We start from the raw sequence: 23387 nt of genomic DNA on the forward strand, positions 1-23387 counted from the left end.
CTCTAGGGTTGTGCGCCCATCTCACTTAAGAGGCCAAGGGCCAGCGCTGTCCGAAGACACTTCTGGGTCACGTGGCCAGCGTGACATCGCTGCTCTGGCAAGCCAGAGCCGCACACGGAAACGCCGTTTACCTTCCCGCTAGTAAGCGGTCCCTATTTATCTACTTGCACCCAGGGGTGCTTTCGAACTGCTAGGTTGGCAGGCGCTGGGACCAAACAGCGGGAGCGCACCCCGCTGCGGGGATTCGAACCGCCGACCTTTCGATCGGCAAGCCCTAGGCGCTGAGGCTTTAACCCACAGCGCCACCCGCGTCCCCACAAGGCAAGTATGGATCAGCCCTAAATGTAACCGGGCACATTCTCCGCAAGATGGATGGGTCCCACTGCAACACTATTGTTCCTGCTCCTGCAGAGGCAACATCTAATGCTTTTGTACTACAGCTGAAATGTTTTCACCTATATTTTCATCCCATCTTTATGACTGACCCAAGAATAGCTAGAGAGCCTCATTGATAAACAGGGAGCTGAACTAGTACCAGAGGAAGTTGCGTTATACCAGGTCAGACAATTTGTCCATCTAGGCCAGTGACTGGCAGGAAGTCTCCAAGGTCCCTGGTGGAGATCTTGTGTGTTCTTTACCACCTGATCCCTTCTTCTGGAGATGCTAGGGACTGAATCTGGACCTTCTGCATTCAACTAATGTGTTCTATCACTGAGCTATGGTCTCTTCACTATACGATTGGTTTCTTTGATCATAGTCTAACATCCATTGCACCACACTGGCTCTCTTTCCTCACTGAAGCCTCATGGCTCAAAACATGCATCCAATTCAAAAGAGTACCTCTTTCGCTTCCTGTATCTCAGTTAATATTCTGGGTTCTTCCAGACAGGTGGTTATTGTGGGATCTGTGCTGCATCAGAATGCCATTCCCAATTTTCTCTCTCCATTTAATCTGGATTTACTTTTCTTGTGGATAAACTGACAAGCTTCCCCTCCCCCCCCCCAAATGTTGCCAGTGACTTGTTTATGATATGACCTGAATGACCCATCTGCTACATACAGCCTCCATCTGAATGATTCCTCAGTAATGATTCATGACAAAAGCAGTCAACAGCATTACCTGTGAAAACAACCTAAAGTCCTAAGTAAGTTGCTCTCTTTGGGCATTAAAGCAGGTACAAAAACCTGTGGCCCTCCAGCAGTGTTTTTTTTCTGGGGGGATGCATGCCCCTAAACATTTTGTGAATCTAAGTTTGGCCTCATTGAGGGGCAGTATTTCAATATGAGTAGGAAAATGAGAGTACCCCTAAACATTTTTTAGAAAGAAAAAAAAGCACTGCCCTCCAACTGTTGTAGGACCACAACGGCCATCATTTCTGATCATTGGCCATGTTGGCTTGGGTTGATGGGAATTGGTGTCCAGCTACGTCTGGAGGGCCCCATCCTTTCTTTAACATAAATACATAATGGAGGCTGGACCTTTCTGGACCTACCTAGTCCCCAGCACATGAAGCTTTTGTCTCATAATGTGACTTCCCACAGATATTCCATCAAGGTGCCGTAGTCACTGATGCTGCTCGCTGCACAGCACTGGGGATCGAGGTATTGAACAAGCAAGGCTCCTCCGTGGATGCAGCCATCACCTCAGCCTTATGCTCAGGAATCATCAACCCTCACACGGCCGGCATTGGTGGGTAGGTGTTCGCCACAATCTCCTTTGCTTATCATTTGTCATCCTGTTGTGTCACCCTGGGAAGCCTCCTGGCCCTCATCAGAAAAGAGAGTTCTGTTGTCATTGCTGGGCAAACTCCTATGACTGTTGGGGAAGCGACCTTTGCAAATGCTCCACGGTGATATTTGTCTGATGTGGTGGTGAGGAAGTCCATGCTGGTTTTAAGATTTGCATGTGGCAAATCCAGACTCATCTGGCAGCCTGAAAGTTGGATGAAACCTTTCGCAAGTTTTGACTGGCTCTTTCTCTTTGGATTGTGGAGGGGAAAAGTTGTGTAAATGTGCCCTACTGAACCAATAACTGTACGCTAATGATACTGTGCCATATAAACTGTTCTAATGAATGATAATTAATGCAAGCTTCAAGAGCTGGTTCACACATCGCCGTCTTAAATGAGGAAATGTGTGACATCGTGCCCACAGTTGTTTATATTGTCCTCTGGGAAAAGGGAGCACGATTCCTTCTTCCAATGGCTGGTGAAAGGCGATGGCAGCTGCCAGTTCCTATCATTATTTGCTTTCTACTGCAGAAGAAAATGAGTGCTGGGAGTGACCTCTGGCCACTCTATGCCACTGGTGGGAAACCTCAGGTCTGAAGACCAAATGTGGCCCCCAAGTCACTCTATCTGGCCCTCAGGAATCTTGCCGCACACATACCCTCCCCTGCTCTGCACCTTCCTTGAGTGTCTTTGCCTGGCTTGAATGGTTCCTTGAATGCTGACAGTGCCTTTGCTTGCCTGGATGAAGGATAGAGAGGAATGTCTGAATTTGTACATAAACTACTTTACTGTACAAAGGTAAAGTGCACACCTGTTGCTCTGCTCAGTTTTGCCTTTGATTCTTCTTATCATTTACATGTGGCTCCTAGAAGGTTGCCCAGAAGGGAATGTGGCTGCTTGGCTGGAAAAGATTAGTCAATCCTGCTCTATACTGAAAGGAGGCAACCTATTCTTTGCTTCCGTCAGTGAGGCCGATCTTATGTACGCCTTTGTAAAAAGGGCGTGTGGCTCAACCCATTGTTCTAACAGATCGTAGGGCAGAGGCTTCCTATGTATGTTGAGTTTAGGATAGGGTTGCCTGGGGAAATGGCCTGGGATGATAATATATTAAATAATCTCCACTGTCAGGTTTTTATTGGTACTTCCTGGTATTCTAAGCTGTGCAGATCAGAGATAGATTTCTGTGAATCTGAAGGTGGCTTTGGAGGTCACTTGGGTATAGCGCCATAGAAGGACTGCCATGCATCTTCCTCCAAAAGACAAGCATGTGTCCGTCTGGAACATGATACAGTTTGCTCAACCCTGCCATTTATTTAAGCCAGGGGAGTTTCTGCACTCCAGAGGCCAGATTCCACTGCAAATTTCATCAACCTTTACCTCCTCAACCCCTGGCCCTCTGCCCATAGCTGTGGCCTCCTTTCAGCCATCAGATTGTTTGTTTTAAAGAGGTTTTATGCAAGAGAGATTTCAAGTGTTTTGATAGCCAGAACACCAGGAAGTTCTTGAGCATATTACATAAACAGAGACACTCAATAACAGCCCATCAGATGGGATTTGAGAAAACCTTTGTTGAAACTGGAAACCCTAGTTTGCCACCCAAGCTGCTTAATCAAAACATATGTTCAGGAGTAAGACAAAAAACAAAAGCAAAAAAGAACAGCAACCAAAATTATCACAACGGTAAGGCTAGTTGAAGGTTAAGTACTGGCTGATTTAATGCATAGAGTTGCTCTGTTTTAAATAGGGATTAAAGTATCAGGTGAACACCAACAGTTTAAGTAGAGAAGTGCTTGTTAGGCACGTTTCCCGGTTACAGTACTCTGACGAAAGCTTGACCTGTATAACAACATTCAGAGGGGTAACAGAGTTTTAAAGCAATTGCAAGGAAGAGGGTCTTAAAGACTAAGCTCATCCACAGTCCCATTTGCCATTCATTCCGATTCAGCAGTGAAGCATGGATTTTCCATTTTATTTCTATGCCACTTTTCGTTCAAGAGACCCCCCCAAGACAGCTTGCAAAGGAGTCCCCTATAGGAAGGTGTAAAAGAACAGGTGTTGAAATTTGGCTCTTGTTGATGGTCTGGAAATGAGAGTCTCTGAACTGTAATTGCTGCCCTCTGGCTATAGTATACAGGCCAACTCTGGTGATTCCTCAACAAGGGAAGTGCACTTCCTATTCGCAGAAACACTTGTTTCATCCGATTCCAGGTGGCCCAAAGATTTCAAAAGGTCCTTAAATTTCAGGGTCCAGTATCAAGAAACAGCTTTTAAAATTAATGACAGGGATAAGTCACTTCCCAGGTCTACAGCTGACGCAAAGCGGGCTGCAATGAGCACACAACAAATAGTTGTCTACTTGAGTTGACAACGCCCAGGCACAAAGTTAGCATTTTGTTTTGGTGACTGGGTGTGGAGATGGATGTCCGCATCATTGATTTATGCCTTGGTTATACAACTAGTGACGACACAAATATGTACTTCTGGAGGAAGGGAACTGGATGGTTCAGAAGGGCAAAGTTCTTTGGTTACAATTCTATGCTGGCATCACACCTGGTTTTGTGATGGCCTTGTTGATGAACACAAAGCCCCTAAGGCCAAGGCACTGATTTATACCACCAGCTGCACAGAGAGGAAGGGCTTTCTCAGTAGGAAGAGACTGGGAAAGCTGATAACATTGTCCTGCACCTATTAAAGGTACAGAACCTCTAAAAAAACAGCAGTGCTTCTTTCTATATCATGTTGTGGTTGAATGAATGGGTTGCATTCGCGGCTAGTCCTACTCAGAGTAGACCCACTGAAATTAATCAACATGACTAACTTAGGTCTAAGGGACGTGGGTGGCGCTGTGGGTTAAAGCCTCAGCACCTAGAACTTGCTGATCGAAAGGTTGGCAGTTCGAATCCCCGCGGCGGGGTGCGCTCCCGTCGTTCGGTCCCAGCACCTGCCAACCTAGCAGTTCGAAAGCACCCTCAGGTGCAAGTAGATAAATAGGGACCACTTACCAGCGGGAAGGTAAACGGCGTTCCGTGTGCTGCGCTGGCTCGCCAGATGCAGCTTGTCACGCTGGCCACGTGACCCAGAAGTGTCTGCGGACAGCGCTGGCTCCCGGCCTATAGAGTGAGATGAGTGCACAACCCTAGAGTCTGGCAAGACTGGCCCGTATGGGCAGGGGTACCTTTACCTTTAACTTAGGTCTATTAATTTAAATGGGTTTACTGAGTAAAACTTGTTGGCTACAACCCAGTGATTCTATCCTTTGCCAGGCTTATACCAACAGGTCTCAGCAAACAAGATATCTGAACAAGCATGAAAGACAATCTTTTTGTACCTCTCTCTGCAAAACTGACTAATGCGACTTGTGCAGTTGCATTCAAAACAGCCTCTCCATGGTTCTTTTTAAAAATATTGATCTAAGTTTCCCCACAACTAATTGTTGGCTTCCTCACCACTCACCTGTGTAATAAGTCCTTGATTTTTTTTTTGTCACTAATACCCATTACAAAGGATTAACAAACAGATTAAGAGGGGTGTTGCTAGAGGGTAGCCAGGGGACTGAACCCCAGATCTTTTGTGCTGGGACCCAGATCTCTCTCCACCCCACCCCCCGTCTCTTCCCCAATTTTAATGAAAACTGCTTTAAAAGATGCTTGCTTTGCGGTGGGGAAGTTCCATTGCACTGCTTAAAGGCTTTACACTAGCAGAACTATTTAGCTGGACACAGTGCAGCTGCTTAGTGTAATGATGGAACAGTTGTTTGTTTGTACCCTGCCCATCTGACTGGGTTGCTCCAGCCACTGTGGGCAGCTTCCAACAGAATGCAAAAAATATAAGAAAACATCAGATATTAAAAACTTCCTGATACAGGGCTGTCTTCAGATGTCTCCAGAAAGTCGTGTAGTTGTTTAACTCTTTGACATCTGATGGGGTGCACCACTACCAAGAAGGCCCTCTGCCTGGCTCCCTGTAGCTTCACTTCTCACAATTAGGGAACCTCCAGAAGGCTCTCAGAGCTGGACTTCAGTGTCTGGGCTGAACGAGGGGGGTGCAGACGCTCCTGCAGGTATACTGGGCCGAGGCTTAAAATTGTGCTTACTTTAAGATGCTGTAGCAATGGTTTGTACTGGAACACAGCCTAGGAAGAAGTCATTCCATAGTTGCTGAAGCAATTTTCAATGTGTGTTTCACTGGTATTATTCTGTTGTTGCAGCGGAGGAGTAATGCTGGTCCATGACATCAGGAAGAATGAGAGCCGGGTGATTGATTTCCGAGAGACGGCCCCTTTCAGCATCCAAGAAGAGAGCCTTAGGAAGGCTTGGGAAACAAAGGTGCGGGAGAGCCTTTGTTGTATGGGGAGGGGGGGTAGCTGGTTGGTAACTGTCTCAATTTCTTCTCCCTTAACTTACCTGTTCTGGTATCTTCCACCCCACTTTCCTCTTCCAGAGCCCATTAGGGCTTGCAACTGTTAAAAAACTTTCATCTCCTCAATACATTGCTCTTCTTGCTTTCCATCTGGAGATTTATTTATTTTAATGTTATTTATTTAAGAGAGATTCGGCTTCAATAGTGCAATTGGCATTTTTGGTTTTCTTTTTACGCTTCCCTTTGTTCCTCCTTTTATCCAGCCAGGTCTTCTGGTTGGTGTTCCAGGCATGATCAAAGGACTTCATGAAGCACATCAGTCTTATGGGAGGTATGGACATTTTCTCTGCTCAGGCATTCTGTTGTTCAGCTCCAGTTGGAGGACTGATGCATGCATGTAATAATGGTGTGCTATTTATTGTTACATTTATATCCTGCCTTTCCTGTAAGGAACTCAAGGGCTACAATCACACGGCAATTTATTCCGTTTTCAAAGACAGCTCACCTGCAACACATGCAGCAATCATTAACTGTTATATAGCTATCTGCCAGCTGCCATGTCATGCATGTTTCTGTGTTTGCCAGACTGCCATGGAGACAGTTGTTGGGCCTTGCTGCAGATGTGGCCCAGGATGGATTCAATGTCACACACGATTTAGGTGAGTGCATTTATGGAACAAAAGGTGCAAAGCGTGGTTGTATGTACACGTTGTCTCACATGATTTGATCTTAGAAAATGCAAAATTCCTCAGACTTTGCAGGCTACAGGCCCAAACCTGCATACTTTCCCCCCTCTTTTTCGTTTTTTAAAGTGCCATTGGAAAATATGAATGTTCGTTCTCAGCTATGATGTTCAGAACTGGAATGTACTAGGTGTTCTTCCTCCTTCCACCTTTTTCTATGTCATCTTTTCTTAGGGTGCTTCCAGGTTATCTGTTTAATGAACATTAATCTTGATTTGTTTGCTGGGAGATTTGATGACTTTGGCTGTTGAAAGTGTATTCATTCCGACTGTGGGAAGGCTAGACAATATTGTGTCCAAGCAAGTGTCACTTCATACTTTCCAGTGCCCTTTCCCTCATTTCAAAAGGCTGATTTTTTTGTGGAATCAGGATTATTGCCCAACACCTCACAGTCAACCATAATTGTACAACCTGAGAATTTGCCAGGATGTGATTGAATCCCACCTGAATATATCAACTGTGTGGAAGTGCCCCAAAGAATCTTGTTCTCAATTCTTTCACTCCCTGGTTCCTTGTGTAGTGACCTCAGCTTTCCAGATGTGCAATTTAGGGTGCCATGTGATGCCAGTGTGTGATTGAATCCAAACCCCAAATAGCCAGTCTGGATGCATCCTTGGCAACCACTAGTGTGGAGTCATGTCACACAACTGGACTGAAAAGATGCTACAGGAAAGTTCTAGCATTACATTTCTCCCCATAAAGCTCCACCTCACTGAAGTAGTTTTCAGGTGCTTTTATATGGGGGCTTTAAGAAACAAAATGGCTGAAGACATGATTTGCTTGTGCCAGTCCGGTTCTCAAAAATGTCTGGGCAGCACCTGGTCCATGATTTGCTTCCCTGATCCAATGGTAGCAAAATCTGATGGGGAATGTTTGCTTACAGTCATCTGGGACCAGGGAAAAGCCCTTATTTCTAAATGTATTTATGAACCATACCATAGTAGCCTGCAATATAGGATACAGCAGAGACCCTCATATACTTAAAATCTCTCACTCTCACACACATATTTCCATTCTCTTTCTCACTCATGCATGTGCACAAATATATATGTTTAAACTCTTTTCAGCCTATTCATTTCTCATTTAAAGTAATATAATCATAAAGCAAAATGATGAATCCCAAACACTGCCACCACACAAAATGCAGCTAAACAGAAGGCAGCACAGAGCAACATACAGTACTTTTACCTTTAAAAGATTATGTTTTTTTCCTGTAAAAATCATGGCAAAAAGTGGGGGTCGTCTTATACATGGGTGGACGTTTGATTGGTTGGTGCCGTGGCTGTCAGCAGCTATTGTGTGTTGTGCGTCTTATTTGTTGCTGCGTCAATGGCTGCTGTTGATTGGCTGACACTCCGGCAGTTCGGCAGGCAATGGGACAGACGGGAGTCGGATTTTGCGATGTGTGTTGTTGAGCGATTTTTGGCAACCCCCCCCTAAAAGAAGCTCAACAACCCTGGGTTGTCTCAACAACTCTGTGCCATCTCCCCCCATTTTCTTAAATTTGAGTCCCCAAAAACAGGGGGCGTCTTATACGTGGGGTATGTTATAGACAGAAAAGTACAGTAGTTCAGCTGGTCAATTATCAGTCAAGACCTGGCAAAAAGAACAGTCTTAACACCTGGCACATAAATGCTGGCAAAGTAGCTGATTAGGGGTTAGATGTGCAGAAGCCGTTCAGCAAATGAGGCACCACCACCACCAAGGTTTTTACCTCTGAAGAAGGGCCTTATTTGCTGAAGACCTTAATCATGGGCATGTTCAACACATGCAGGCTATAGATCCTTTCTGTGTGGGCAGTCTTCCTAGACCTTTCCCCAAAAAACGTTGATCTGAGCATCTTTGCAGAAATTGCCACTCACCCTTCTGTTGTCTCTCTCACTGTTGTAGCAACGGCTATAAAAGAAATGAAGGAAGAGCAAAACTACTCAGATAAATTCAGAGAGACCTTCCTTCCAGATGGCCAGCCCTTGTTGCCTGGCATGTTTATGAGAAGACCAGACCTGGCTGCTCTTCTCGACTTGCTGGGGTCGGCAGGGGTCTCAGCTTTCTACAGCGGAAATGTAACACAAGAGATTATTTCAGAGGTGAGTCAACCCGATTCTTTTCTCTGTGTGGATTGTTATGTGCATTTGATGCCAGAGAGGCATTGATACCAGATTGATTTGTTCTCATTACAGAATGTCCTAGAAAGTAGTGGGGGCTGGACCATTTGGGTGAATAGGGTGCTGTCCCACTAATCTCAGCCAGTCTCTGCCTGCCTGCCTGCCTATTTACTTACAAGAGGTGGCACTGGCTGCCAGCTTAGTCTCAGTGACACACTAACCCATTTGTAGTACAGAAATACAGTGGTACCTCGGGTTACAGACACTTCAGGTTACAGACTCCGCTAACCCAGAAATAGTACCTCAAGTTAAGAACTTTGCTTCAGGATGAGAACAAAAATTGTGTGGTGGCAGTGGGAGGCCCCATTACCTAAAGTGGTACCTCAGGTTAAGAACAGTTTCAGGTTAAGAATGGACCTCCGAAACTAATTAAGTTCTTAACCCGAGGTACCACTGTATACTTTTTCTAAGTCCAGAATTGTTCACGCTCGTCCTCAACATGCTGCTTTCAGTCCATGAATATCCACAAAACATAATTAAAAACATCACTAGATACTAGCTGGTTATAAAGATTGAAAGAAAAGAGAGTGAGGTGGACCAAAGGTATCGTTTGGTATGAGGCAATATACCTTGTGTTCCTGAAGTTCCCTTGCAAAGGATGTGAACAGGGAGGGATACCTAACAAGGTGAATCCCAAAACTACTTAACGAGATCTGAACATATTCAGTAGGCATAGAAGGCTGGCTGACTTGGACTCGGGTTATATAGAAAATGGGGAGGAGGGGCGATGGAATGGAGTACCCTGTAATAGGACACTGAAGAGGAGTACTTCACAGTGCAGGTCCCACTTATGAACACCAAAGGCATAAATACTGCATTTAGATGATGCAACATGATTTCAACTTTTCAGGTCCCCTCAGCCTGTTTTTTTAATAATCACGATGGAAAAAAGTGCATTGCATCTCCATCCCTCTCCCCCCCCCCCTCTCTCTCTCTCTCTCTCTCACACACACACACACACACACACACCCCACCCCTCATAAGGTTTTTTAACCAGCATTTCTGAAAACTCTAAGCAGCACTAAACATAGAGAGCGGCTTTTTTGGAAGGTTGCCAAATCCCAGGGGAACTCTCCCCCTCCCCTCTCTCTTCTTTGTTTCCTGGGAAGGCAAAGGGACATTGCAAGAGAGAGAGATTCAGATATCTACATTTAACTAATCTGCACTAATCCCCGCTTTACTACCTCTGTCCTTTTCGAAATGTATAAAATGGCTGCCATAGAATAAAGAAACGCTAGGGATCAAATGCTTGTAAGAACACAAGGAACTGAGATGAGGCAATGTGTCGTAAAAAACCTGGCATTGAAACCAAGCGGTGGGCATTTGAGTCAAAGACATGCAGGTGGCACTGCACTAGGTTAAATAGTGTGGGAACGCTTGATCCCATAGCATATTGAAGCAAAAGGCTGAAATGGATACGATTGTGGAGAGATTCTGAATTTGTTCTGGTTAGGGGCAACAGAATATTTAGCCCCTTCCCCCATGCACAGTTTTTCAGCTCTAAATCCCCAGCCCCCAAGCTATTAGCTTTGCAGACACAATAGCAAAATGCAGGGATGGTACCAAACAACACAGGATTCAAGTATCATTTTGGATTTTAAAAGCCAAACTCATTGATATTTACAATGTTTTAACTATCCTGAAAATGAAGCATATTCATGGTAGTCCACAGAATATGTCCTAGAGAGTCTGATGTAAGTAAGGAAATGCAAGAATATTTGATTCTTATTCAAGTTTAAATGAATTGAAAATGGTGGGCTTCAAACTGTGTTCTGGCCAGGATTTCTTGTAAACTTCACGAGGATTACAGATTAGTAATGGTGACATCCAAATTTCCTAGGGAAAAACAGTCACAGCTTATCTTCCCTTGCAGTGGGGAATGCTGGTTGTATTCTAAGGTCCAACATGGAGGGCTAACTAGTGTGTGCACTGTTGATTTTTTTTTTTTTGGTCAAAGAATAGAATACTTGGGGTAATAAAAATGAGAATTCCCTGGATGCCTAGTTGCAGGTTTGGGCAAGTACTCTTTGGTGAGAAAGCCCCAGCAGAGATTTAAAATCTCAAAATATGCAGCATGGAAATATAGGCTGTTATGTGGGGATGAGTTCCATAGCTAAGCCTGGCAGGACAGCTTACTCTATGGTCTTAACCCCTTCATGCATTAATTATAATCAAATAAAGCATGTTGGTTATATGAGACTGATTATCCCACACATAGACCGTAGATTAGACCCCAGAATCATCTGCAAAGTCAGTGTTCTTCAACAAATAGGTTGGTGTGGAAAGAGTTCATTGAACATAGAGACTTTGAAAACCACTGATCGAGAATAAAAATTGGGGCCAGGACCAGGAGTCAGCATTGTTGGGAATCTTCTGAGGCCCACATCTCTATAGAAGCCCACAGATGACTTCTGGAGCTTCACAGTCCATTCTGTTTCTCCTCCTTGCCCTGTTGTTGCCCATGGTCCTGCCTTCTTCAAGCATGCAAGCAGTAACAAGAAGAGAGAGTATCTTCTTCCACTTGCTTTGCATTCCCTCTGGTTGTGCAGGTTGGGGTCAGAGGGAAAAGGCAAGCAAATTTGTGACAGTGGCAGTGAAATTGGTGGAAAGGTTGGCCCTCTCAGAGAGGGGAGACAGAGGGTATCTTGCCCATGACCCTCCCAAAACCGGGAACCATCAATAGCTGCAATTCTTTAGGCAGCTGAACAACGCTTAAATGTCCATTTCAAATAATGCATGAAAATACATTGCTGTGATCCTTTTCTGCCTAGGTCCTTAACTTTGGAGGCACCTTGTCTGAAGAAGACTTCAGTAACTACACTGTCTTGGTGGAAAATCCAGTCCACACAGTATATCAAGGTAAAATGGTACATCTATGACACCTAGGTTGGCATCTTTTATGCCATGTGATTGATTCCCAGTGTCCCCCCAATTTTAAGTTTATAAAAAATAGGTTTAGGAAGCAGATACATTTTTCTGCACTTTATTGCTAATTAGTATCATGCTTGGAATACAGGGTAAAAGGAGGAGGCCCTAATGAAACCCACAAGCCCAATCCCTGATTCCCCCAAGTTTAATCAAAATGTATACCCCTCCTGCCGCTGCCGCCTCCCATAGTCCTCAAAAAAACAGTAGCTAATGAAACCCTCACAAAAGGAAACAAGGCTTGACTTCACCTGTGCTGCTGTAATGCAAATACTAATTGTGGTGCTAAGTCAAGCCTTCTAAACATCTGGCATAGATTGGGGTGTTTTTGTTGTATAACTAATTTTTCTTCTGCCCAACTTTCTGGCAGAAATTAAGACCTGTGAAACACCATGAATTGTAAATAAGTAATCCCTGGTGAATATCTCACTTTCCCCTGCCTCATACCCTTGTATATTCAATCTGGCTTTTCTACATCCCACAGGAATAGAATAGTATGAAAGTCTCTAGCACAGAGCTGACCAAGATGGTACCCTCTCTGGCCGTTTCTGGAATCCAGCTTCCATCATCCCTGGTCATTATGGATTCCTTTATCATTGTGTTTATTTTAGGATTGCAACCCAGACAGTTTTTTAACCTGTTTGTCCTGCTTTTGAATGAAGAAGGTCATGTTGCAGATCCAGACAGTGTTTCATCTGAAGCCCCAATCCATAGCTGTCAACGTTTTCCTTTTTTTAAGGGAAATTCCCTTATTCCGAATAGGATTCCTCGCAAGAAAAGGGAAAAGTTGACAGCTATGCCCCGATCCCGGTCCATCGCACAAGCAGCTTTTAAAACACTTGTTTCAAAACAGTTTTCCACACATCAGATGCTGTCACGCTGCAATCTGGGAAAATGAAGTCCAAAGTTGCAATCTTAGGGAACCCAGTGAGGCTTATTTCTGAGTAGACATGTAGATGTTGCACATGAAGTGCCCTTTGGCTTCACAGAACTGTCATTTCAATGGATTCTGAACAAAAGGTGGAAATACCTACCTTTCTTCTTCCTTTACTATAACAGGCCACCTTGTTCTCAGTCCATCACCTCCGCACGTAGGTCCTGCCCTGATCACAGCTCTGAACATCCTTGAGGGTTTCAATATCACCAGTCAGGTAGCCAGAGAAAATATTCTCCACTGGATAACAGAGGTATGACTCATTTAACAGAATATTTTGTTTCTGGCAATGGTGTGATGTGGTCTTGTGCCTTCTCTGAGAACTTTCGGGATAGTCATATAGGAAAAGAAACTGTAAATGGTTGTAATTCAGCATAAACCAACACAGCTACTTGAATGGGTTATTACATAGTGACAAAGGGTTGAATCCAAAGAAGGTTTACTCAAAGTAGATCCACTGAAATTAATACTCTTAAGAGAGTCATGGTAATTTATTTTGATGGATCATCTCTGAATAGGACTAGCATTGGATGCAACACAAAATTTCTATCATCATGGGTTTTGAGTTAATGCTCATTGGAACTGAAATCCAATTTATTTTATCTGTTATGCCCTAAAAGCCTTATTTTCTACTTGCTGGTTAACATTTGTTCTAGTGAACCTGCCATGGAAACATCTCTAGTAAAAACAAAAAAGATAATGGGACCCCTGACCATTAGGTCCAGTCGCAGACGACTCTGGGGTTGCGGCGCTCATCTTGTTTTATTGGCCGAGGGAGCCTGCGTACAGCTTCCGGGTCATGTGGCCAGCATGACTAAGCCATTTCTGGCAAACCAGAGCAGCGCACGGAAATGCTGTTTACCTTCCTGCCGGAGTTGTACCTATTTATCTATTTGTACTTTGACGTGCTTTTGAACTGCTAGGTTGGCAGGAGCTGGGACTGAGCAACGGGAGCTCACCCCGTCACGGGGATTCGTACCGCTGACCTTCTGATTGGCAAGTCCTAGGCTCTGTGGTTTAACCCACAGTGCCACCCGTGTCCCGTAGTAAAAACAATACTCAGCACTTAATGTGGTCATCACCACCTAGGGCCACATTCACACCATACATTTAAATCTGTATCATATCACTATATACAGCCATGGCTTCCCCAAAGAATTCTGGGAGCTGTAATTTGTTAAGGGTGCAGAGAGTTTTTAGGAGACCCTTATTCCCCTCACAATCCAGAGTGGTTTAACAGTCAATCCTTCTTCACAGGAAACTTTGATGACTGCAGTTTGAGGCAGGGAAGGATATACCTCTCCTAACAACTGTCAGCACCCTTAGCAAACTACAAATCCCAGAATTCTTTGGGGAAAGCCGTGGCTGTTTCAAGTGATGTCACAGTGTTTTAAATATATGGTGTGAATGTGGCTTTGTACATTTGCATGAATGGATTTAGTAACATAAAAATACCAGAAGCTTGCTACATTCTAATGCACTGTTGTTAAAAGAAAATAATTAAACTAGTGGTCTTTGCGTGAAGACATTATAGTCTTCAGTCAGCTGATTCAAACTATAAGATTTTTGGAAGAGAAAAGAATATGAACTAGCCATTTGCTATTTTTTTTGTATCTGTCTTCCTCAAGGCAAACATAGCAAATAGTTGACGTGTATTAGCTGAAAGCACCTCCTTGTGGCGTATCTTTTAACCATGCATCTTGTATATCATGGGAAATTTGGCCAGTAGCATAAAACATTATTACAGACAACAGTGATCAGGTTCTGTGGCCTCTGAATGTGACACCTTTTCAAAGAGGCACCAGTTTTTATAAAGTGGCATATAGATAAGTATTACATGCAGCTCAGCAACCATATTTTTTAAAAGGATAAAGGGAACCAAATCTGACCAAGGAATTGCAGACTTTAGAAACTAGTGACAGACAATTTTTCAACAAAGGAACTTGAAAACTACGGAACTAGAATTTAGCAGCAAGTTTGATTCTGTTGGTGCAGTCCTTATTTGAGACCGTGGTTTCTTCTACTACATATAACAGGCATCAAATTAGGATAGCAAAACTGTAAACTATTACTGCTGTTGTGAACAGGCGCTATATTTAAGCTTTACATAGAACTGTCACAGATGGGACTTCTTGCATTTCATGGACATTTGGGCCCATTGCTTTCCATGTTTTTCACTATACACCAGGCATAGGCAAACTCGGCCCTCCAGATGTTTGGGGACTGCAACTCCCATCATCCCTAGCTAACAGGACCAGTGGTCAGGGATGATGGGAGCTGTAGTCCCAAAGCATCTGGAGGAGCGAGTTTGCCTATGTCTGCTATACACTAATAAATGCCCTAACATATGGCCTATGCTTATGCCACAATAAATCTATCTGCTTTTAAGTTGCCACAAGACTCCCTTTGTTTTTGCTGCAACCAGTGATGCAGTGTGGCGGGGACCACAGGGACACTTGTCCCAGGTGCAAAATTATTAGAGGTGCCAAAATGTCAACACCCGGTGCTACCTCAATATAGCCGTGCACTTCCATCGCTGGGCCACATTGAACATGGTTTCTGTATGCAGACCAGGAAGTGACCTCTCCAGATAATGGAACGACTCTTCTTTTCTTATCTCTGTGGCTGCGATCTTCTGGGTGATGTGGCTCTGATCCAGAAGGGATGAGAGGCTTTTTAGAAGAAAAAAAAAACATGTTCTCCATATGACTATGTCTGTTGCGCACACACCCTCCCCAGCTGCTATGTTTAACAAATAGCAGAAAACAGCAGCTTCAATATTAAGGGTAGGGGTTTGTGGCAAAGATTAAGTCACCCCCCAAAAAAACCACACCCACACCATACATTTAAAGCAAATTTGTTGTTGTTGTTGTTTAGTCGTTCAGTCGTGTCCGACTCTTCGTGACCCCATGGACCAGAGCACGCCAGGCACTCCTGTCTTCCACTGCCTCCCGCAGTTTGGTCAGACTCATGTTTGTAGCTTCGTGAACACTGTCTAACCATCTTGTCCTCTGTCGTCCCCTTCTCCTTGTGCCCTCCATCTTTCCCAGCATCAGGGTCTTTTCCAGGGAGTCTTCTCTTCTCATGAGGTGGCCAAAGTATTGGAGCCTCAGCTTCACGATCTGTCCTTCCAGTGAGCACTCAGGGCTGATTTCCTTAAGAATGGATGCATTTGATCTTCTTGCAGTCCATGGGACTCTCAAGAGTTTCCTCCAGCACCATAATTCAAAAGCGTCAATTCTTCGGCGATCAGCCTTCTTTATGGTCCAGCTCTCACTTCCATACATCACTACTGGAGTAGTGGACAAACTCCATGGACAAAAGCAAATTTAAATGCACATTAAAAGCACTTGGCTTACAGTTTCCGGTCACACCCATGATCAATGGCGGTTGTTCTTCATAGCCCTCTGGGGGCTGCAAGGAAGTTCAGGCAGGGGAAAAAGAGGATTTACCAGTATGAGGCATAAATCCTCACAATGCTCCACTGTGGAGTCTAGGGAGTTCACTGAATCCCTCAGTGCCACACAATCCCATGTCTGTCAAAGGCAGAGTGGGAATGACCTGGGAGTGTGTCCCTGCCATGGACAAGCCTCCATTACTGGCATGATTTGTGGATGGTTCCTCCTTCATCTGGACTATTGGCTTGAATTAAGAGGCACTCCTGGACCAACATATGCTAATGGGCTGCAATCAATCAGCTGCCAAAAGGACTGGGCCTGGCTTTCTGAAGGCATTTTAATGCTTTTCTGAAGCTTGGGAATCCGTACAACAACTGGGAAAGGAAAGGGGAGGACAAGATGCTTTATGCTTTCTTATGATTTTCAAATTGTATTTTATTTTCTTGTCCTCCCCTGCTTTGTTACTCTGTCTGAAACTTCAAAAAAGAGGGGGGAGGCTTTTGATTTATGCTCAATAAAGAATTTAATATGTTTTGCTGTGCCCCCCCCCCTTGATCAAAGCTGAATGGATTTTATCTATGACTATCTGGACTGGAGTGTTGTTGGAGGAATGGAGGGGGTGGGGTGGGAGAATGAGCTGCACCCGAACAGATGTGGAAAAGAGGCTGAATTTGAGAAAAGATATTGCTTTTAGCTGTGTGCCAAGAAAGAACTCCAGAGGGGAATTTTAATGGCAGAAGCTGGAAGTGCACCCTGTTAGTTATTTATGGCAGTGGCTCCTATGCTAGTCTGTAAGCAGCGGAAGGAATGGAATGTGACCTTGTACCTTCCAGATAAGCACTGCAAAGAACTGAACAATGGAAGATAGTAACGAACTCAGGACACCAGGTCTGGAGCAAAAATGTATATGAAGGACTACACATGTGAACTGGATTTTTTTATTTATAAGTTGTAACAGAGGCACTGTTTGTAAGGAGGAAAAGGCAGTCAGCTGGAAGAATGGTTTAACGGCAAGTGAAGGATGAACACTGGACACTAAATAAGAAATGATGCAGCTATGGGAGGAAATGATTGACATATGTTTGCAACAGGAAAACCTGATTTTAAGAAATTGCATTAAATTAAAGTAGTTTGGTTTGATTTGTAATAATTTGGAATATATATATATATGTGTGTGTGTGTGTGTGTGTGTGTGTAAGCACTTGGCTTCCTTCAAAGAATCTGGTGAATAGCAGTTTACCCTCCAAGAACTACAATTCCTAAGATGCTAAAAGCATAAAGTACGGGGAGGGGAGCCATGTATGTTGTTCATGTGAGCACACAAATCACAGCCTCTTTCCCCCCCGAAACTAACAGAAGCCATGCTGGGTATGATTTGGAATGGAAGAATCCTAGTCATGGGATCCAAATGTGTAGCTCATGTCTCACCTAGCCTGACTCATTACTGTATAATAGAGAGAACGGAGCGATAAGTTTAGGCAGAAAGGAAGTGGCACCATCTTGCCATGAGAGCACACACTTCTCACTGTTCAATGGAGATGGAATAGGTGGGCTACTTCATAACGTGACTCCTTTTGTCTTCCTCTCTATTCAATGTAGACACTAAAAGTCGTCTTGGCACTAGCTAGCAGCTTGGGGGACCCTTTCTACGATGTGTCGATTTCTCACAGCGTAGAAGACATGATGAGGTAAGTCTAGATTCATAATGAACAATCATTTTTTATGTTGACATATTCTGTGTCATTTCGTTTAGAGGCAGCCGACTTCTTCTGGGTCATTCTGTCCTCTGGGCAATGGGGAGTAGGCCGAGACCGTCTGACCTGCTGTGGGTGGCCAGACTTTAAGAGAGCTGATGTTGCCTGGCAACAGAGGCTTCACAGATACAGAAAACTAGCACTCAGGTGATATGATGTCATTGACTGGGGGATGAAGCTGAGGAATTCTGCATCCTGAGAGAGAAGTGGGGCTTCCCACAAGATGTTGCCATATGGAGGGTCCTTGTTCCTGATTCCAGCCAGTTGGCCATGTCATCTTCCAGGTTGCTTCATCCCACCCACCCTGTTTTTCTGCCAACCAGTATTCTGAGCCCACTGACCATGCTGACATGATTTGGGGGGGGGGGAGTTTCACACCCCCTGGGTTATAGCTCCCCCCCAAAAAAAGTTTTTTTGTACTTGTGCAAAATTTTGGGGTCCCTTCGACATTTCTGATGCCTCCCTCTTCTGTATGGGTTGGTGGTGTCATTTTAGCTACCTACCTCCTCCACATTTGGGAGAATAAGGTTGTTGTTGCTATATGCTAACCTTTCCCAGACTGGTCCTTGCCAGATGTTTTGGACTACAGTTTCCATTAGCTCCGGACAGCATCACCAGTTGTGAAGGAGGCGGATGGGACAAAACACAACATTTAAAATTCAAAAAGCACAACAGAATAAAACATACTTCTTCTGTTTCATTGATTTGTTGTTAAATAAATTTTTGGGATAGATTTTTTATACCTCTTTTCCCTAGTTCTAATCCCCTGCTCCCCCATCACATTTATTTTTCCCTCCCCCCCTTTGTCAATGCAGTAAATCCAAGGCAAATTTCCTGCGACAACAGATTGACTCTCAGTCGTTCCCCTCTGATCATGGCATTCCACATTTCTCCATGGAAAGTGGACCCTCTGCAAGTCAGGTCCTTGTCATGGGACCTGATGACTACATTGTTGCAATTGTAAGGTAAAGCATTTGGGGCGGGCAACACAGTTTAACATGCTTGCATTGAGATATATCTTTGCTGACATTACAGCATGTGACATGCAACAATTACATAAAATGAAAAATAAAACAAACACTCAGATAAATGTTTCTGAACATATTAACAAAATTGTGTCAAAGTGTATATAACAAAACTATTAAAGTTATTACAGATATGAAATGATGTACTGCTTAGATTGGTGACCATACGTAAAAGGTATTTTGTATCAACAACAATTATAATTTACAGGAAGGGGGAGTGAGGGGAGGGGGGAAATAAAACAAAATATATACTTGATGCACATCAGACTGTGCTGAAAACTATGGGTACTGTTCTACCACATGCCTCATTATTTGTGTAATCAATAAAGTCACACTAGACTGCATAAAAATTATCTTGTTTCTTTTGGCCACCTGCTACCTTTAATTTTTTGTGTCAGTTTTTCCAATAATGCTGTTTGCCAAATTTCATTATACCATTGGTCCTTAGTTAATGATTTTAATGATTTCCATGCCCTCGCAATAGTTGATCTTGTAGCGGTTAATAGATGTGTTATGACTATTTCATTTATAGTTTGCAATATATTGTGACTATACAAGTTAAGTAGAGCCAGTCCTGGGGTCATGAGGACTGTCTGCCTTGTAATCCAATATATTTTTGTAAATACTCCCCCCCCCCATAATTTTTCTATTTTTGGACACCCCCACTACATGTTCTGATATGTCCCTGTAGTAGTACATCCTTTCCAATACATGGGAGAAATGTTCAGTTTATATACTCTAGGCGTCTAGGTGCTAAGTTCCAGCCATGCACATTTTAAGGGCTCTTTCCCTGGTTGTTGCCAATATGGATTTGTATGGTGCATTTGTCCACAGTCTGTTCCATGATTATTTTTCAATAGTTTTTCAAGGGTTGGTGACCATTTTGTCTCCTTCTCCACTTGTTTTTTAGATCTTGCACATCCACATTTAGATCTTGCACATTTCTCTTTTGGCACAAATAATTGAGCTAAGCTTCCCTGTTTGGAATGAAATGCTGCTGTGGACATTCCCTTAGAAAGAGGGAGTAAGATTTTTTTAAACAAATGCTTTATAATCAGGTGGATTTTAGCAAAATTCGGCACCTGGGAGTGAGAGCTCTGTTCTAAAAAGCAAATAACATGGTGCACGAAACTAGCACTATATTCCACTATATTTCAGAAAGTGGTTTTTATGTCATGTGAAATTTGGATATGATGTGAAAATTAGTAGCTAGGGAAGCGTTGGGAAAATTGAATAAACTGCAGTGTTAATGCAGCCATAGATGGCTTTAAAGGAGGATAAGACAAAATTCGAGGGACGCGGGTGGCGCTGTGGGTTAAAGCCTCAGCACCTAGGACTTGCCGATCGAAAGGTCGGTGGTTCGAATCCCCGCGGCGGGGTGCGCTCCCGTCGTTCGGTCCCAGCGCCTGCCAACCTAGCAGTTCGAAAGCACCCCCGGGTGCAAGTAGATAAATAGGGACCGCTTACCAGTGGGAAGGTAAACGGCGTTCCGTGTGCTGCGCTGGCTTTCCAGATGCAGCTTGTCACGCTGGCCACGTGACCCGGAAGTGTCTTCGGACAGCGCTGGCTCCCTGCCTATAGAGTGAGATGAGCGCACAACCCTAGAGTCTGGCAAGACTGGCCCGTACGGGCAGGGGTACCTTTACCTTTACCTTTAAGACAAAATGATGGATGATCAGTTTGTCAACGGCTCATAGTCATGATGGATGAACTTCCAGTGGCAACATGACATCAAATATCAGTTACTGGGAAGCAACAGCAAGAGAGAGCTACTGCCCTCATACCCTACTGCTGGATTTTCCATAGGCATCTGGTGGAAAAAAAGGATGCCAGACTAGTCTGAGCTCTGGTCTGATCCAGCAGGACTCTCTTTATTGCCTAAGGTGTTTCAGACATGAGCAAGGGTGTATCAGGGAACTGGGAAGAACATGGAGCCTGAAAACCATAAGCACTGGGGCAGCAGGTGAATCACTTTGTGAATTTGGATTCTCACAAACCTTTGTGTGTGTCCGTTTCCAGTTCCTTGAACCGGCCGTTTGGAAGTGGAATAATGACTTCTTCTGGAATCCTTCTAAACAGTCAGATGCTGGATTTTTCTTGGATGAACGAAACAGAAGGCCATTCATCTTCTGGCTTGGTAATAAATTATGAATTTGTCTGACATGAATAGTCAAATGAAGAGTAAGTGTATGTGAGCATGGCACCAATGATTGATGAAGTGCATGTATCCATCAGATAATTAAGATCTAGGAGTCCTTTATTTGCCACGATATGCAGTGGCGTAGCGTGGGGGGTGCAGGGGGGGGCCGGCCGCACCGGGCGCAACATCTGGGGGTTAGGGGGCGCAAATCCACGGGTTAGGGGGCGCAAATCCACGGGTTAGGGGGTTCAAATTACTTGCCTTGCCCCCGGGTGCTGACAACCCACGCTACGCCACTGACGATATGTGTGGTTTTACAGCTGGGTTGGCAAGTTTAGTTCTTAACCTGTTTTCAGAGCCACTTGACTTTCCAATGTGTGTCTACTATAAATATTTTTCCATAAAGAGCCTTGGTTTTCCTGCAGTGAATGTCGTTAGATAAATGTGATGTGATATTATCTGGGTGTGTGCTGTGAAAGATACCCTGTTGCTGGAGTGGGGAAACTCTGGCCCATGAGTCTAATTAGGACAGCTTCGCTTCCCCATTTGGCTCCTGAGGCCATCTTGACCAAACCACTCCCACTTGCTGTACACCTGGCATCATATATGTCTCAAATGAAACCATGGTGTACTGCAAGTAAAAACCTCTTAGCTGTGCAAAATAGCTCTTTGAAAGGGGCTTCTGAAGATCCAACAGCCAGCTGACTCAGAAGGCCTTTTCAAAGTGCTTTGCAAAATAGCATTTTGACAGAGGTTTCTGAAGATGTCTTCCAAATACCGTTTCAAAGTGCTATCTTGCCCAGCTCTTTGAAAAAGGCTTCTGACATTCAGCTGATTTGAACCTGTCTGGTAATTGGGTAATGGTATTTATTACCTCAGAGATTCAAGGAAACAGAAGCTTAAGGGGGAAAGGCTCCTATTGATATATTTAACAGTGAATGCAAAATTATTTTTCCTGCAGAGGAACTTTATTCAGCCTGGGAAAAGGCCGCTGTCTTTCTTGCTACCCACTGTTGTCCGGCCATCAGAAGGGATGTGTGGGACTTACCTTTGTTTGGGAGCCAATGGTGGTGACAAAGCTTTGAGCAGCATAACACAGGTCAGTCTTCTGAGCACTGATGGATGCTTGCAATATAATATCCTTTCTTACCAAGAGAAAGAACTGGTTCTCCAGGACCAGCCCTGCCAGGGGCAGGTGGGGGGGGAGGGGATAGATGAAGGCAAGAACAAATGTCTGAGTTGATGCAAAAACACTTAAAAAAAACATTGGCCTGTGTGTTTGCGTGTGGTATAGGCGCCATCTTGATTCTGCTTCTGACCGTAAAATGCCTTGGGATGGCACTACAGTTCTTTTGGGCCCAGCTTTTACTGAAGTCGTAAATTGGCTTTGAAGTGTGAAAAGTTGTTCGAACTGTGCTACTTAATACTGTCACTCAGTGTCAGCATGTGACCACCATATTAGTCTTAAGCAGGGCTTTTTTTCCAGCTGGAATTTGCTGGAACTCAGTTCTGGCATCTCTCAGATGGGTGCCATTGCCATTATAAGAGAACAAGGCAGGTGTTTGTGGTGAATTCTGGCACCTCCTTCTCTAGAAAAATAGCACTGGTCTTAAGGGCTTTGACTGCATAGAAGTACTTATCTTTTTTGGGGAGAGGGAATAAGTTCATAATGGATGCATAAGTGAAGTGTGTGATCATGACTATAGTGCCATCCCTTCAGGATAGCTGACTCCCAGACATTGGAGGACAGGTTTGCAGAATGGTTGGCCCCTGTGAAAACAGGATGCTGGACAAGATGGGTCATTGGTCTGATCCAGCAGGCTCTTCTTAGGTTATTGAATGATGATTTGATGCAGACACCAATACTGTGATCCATACACCCTACTTCTTCTAGTGTACAGATCACATAACTGATGCGTACATGGGTAGAGGTCCAGAAGCATAAGCCACTATGCAGACATACCCACAAACAGGTGGAAGGCAGGTGTGTCAGCCATGCTCCTGCATCTTTACTTTGAGTATCTGAACAAGACTCAAGATTCCATCACGAACAATTCATCAAAAACCTTAGCATCTGCTTCTTCTGATCTTTTAACAGGTTTTAGTAAACGTTTTGACCTACAACAAGAACCTGAGTGAGAGTCTTTCGCTAGGCCGGCTTCATCCTCAACTTCAGTCTAATATCCTGGAAGTTGACAGTAAGTATGGATCACT

General features: G+C 44.1%; 1 protein-coding gene across 1 annotated transcript in view; it reads left to right on the forward strand.

The window, feature by feature from the left end:
- Positions 1-23387, forward strand: part of GGT7 (gamma-glutamyltransferase 7) — a 41723-nt gene that overhangs the window by 10249 nt on the left and 8087 nt on the right. Inside the window, exons 3-14 of the mRNA XM_083446892.1 lie at positions 1543-1694; positions 5938-6055; positions 6353-6420; positions 6675-6748; positions 8723-8919; positions 11769-11856; positions 12982-13109; positions 17854-17942; positions 18824-18973; positions 21053-21170; positions 22135-22272; positions 23272-23371. Of these exons, the coding sequence (XP_083303018.1) occupies positions 1543-1694; positions 5938-6055; positions 6353-6420; positions 6675-6748; positions 8723-8919; positions 11769-11856; positions 12982-13109; positions 17854-17942; positions 18824-18973; positions 21053-21170; positions 22135-22272; positions 23272-23371 (1420 nt within the window). The remainder of the gene's footprint in view (positions 1-1542; positions 1695-5937; positions 6056-6352; positions 6421-6674; positions 6749-8722; positions 8920-11768; positions 11857-12981; positions 13110-17853; positions 17943-18823; positions 18974-21052; positions 21171-22134; positions 22273-23271; positions 23372-23387) is intronic.

Source organism: Podarcis tiliguerta (genome assembly GCF_965153285.1).
Source record: "Podarcis tiliguerta genome assembly, chromosome: 6".
In the NCBI taxonomy this organism is placed as follows: domain Eukaryota; kingdom Metazoa; phylum Chordata; class Lepidosauria; order Squamata; family Lacertidae; genus Podarcis; species Podarcis tiliguerta.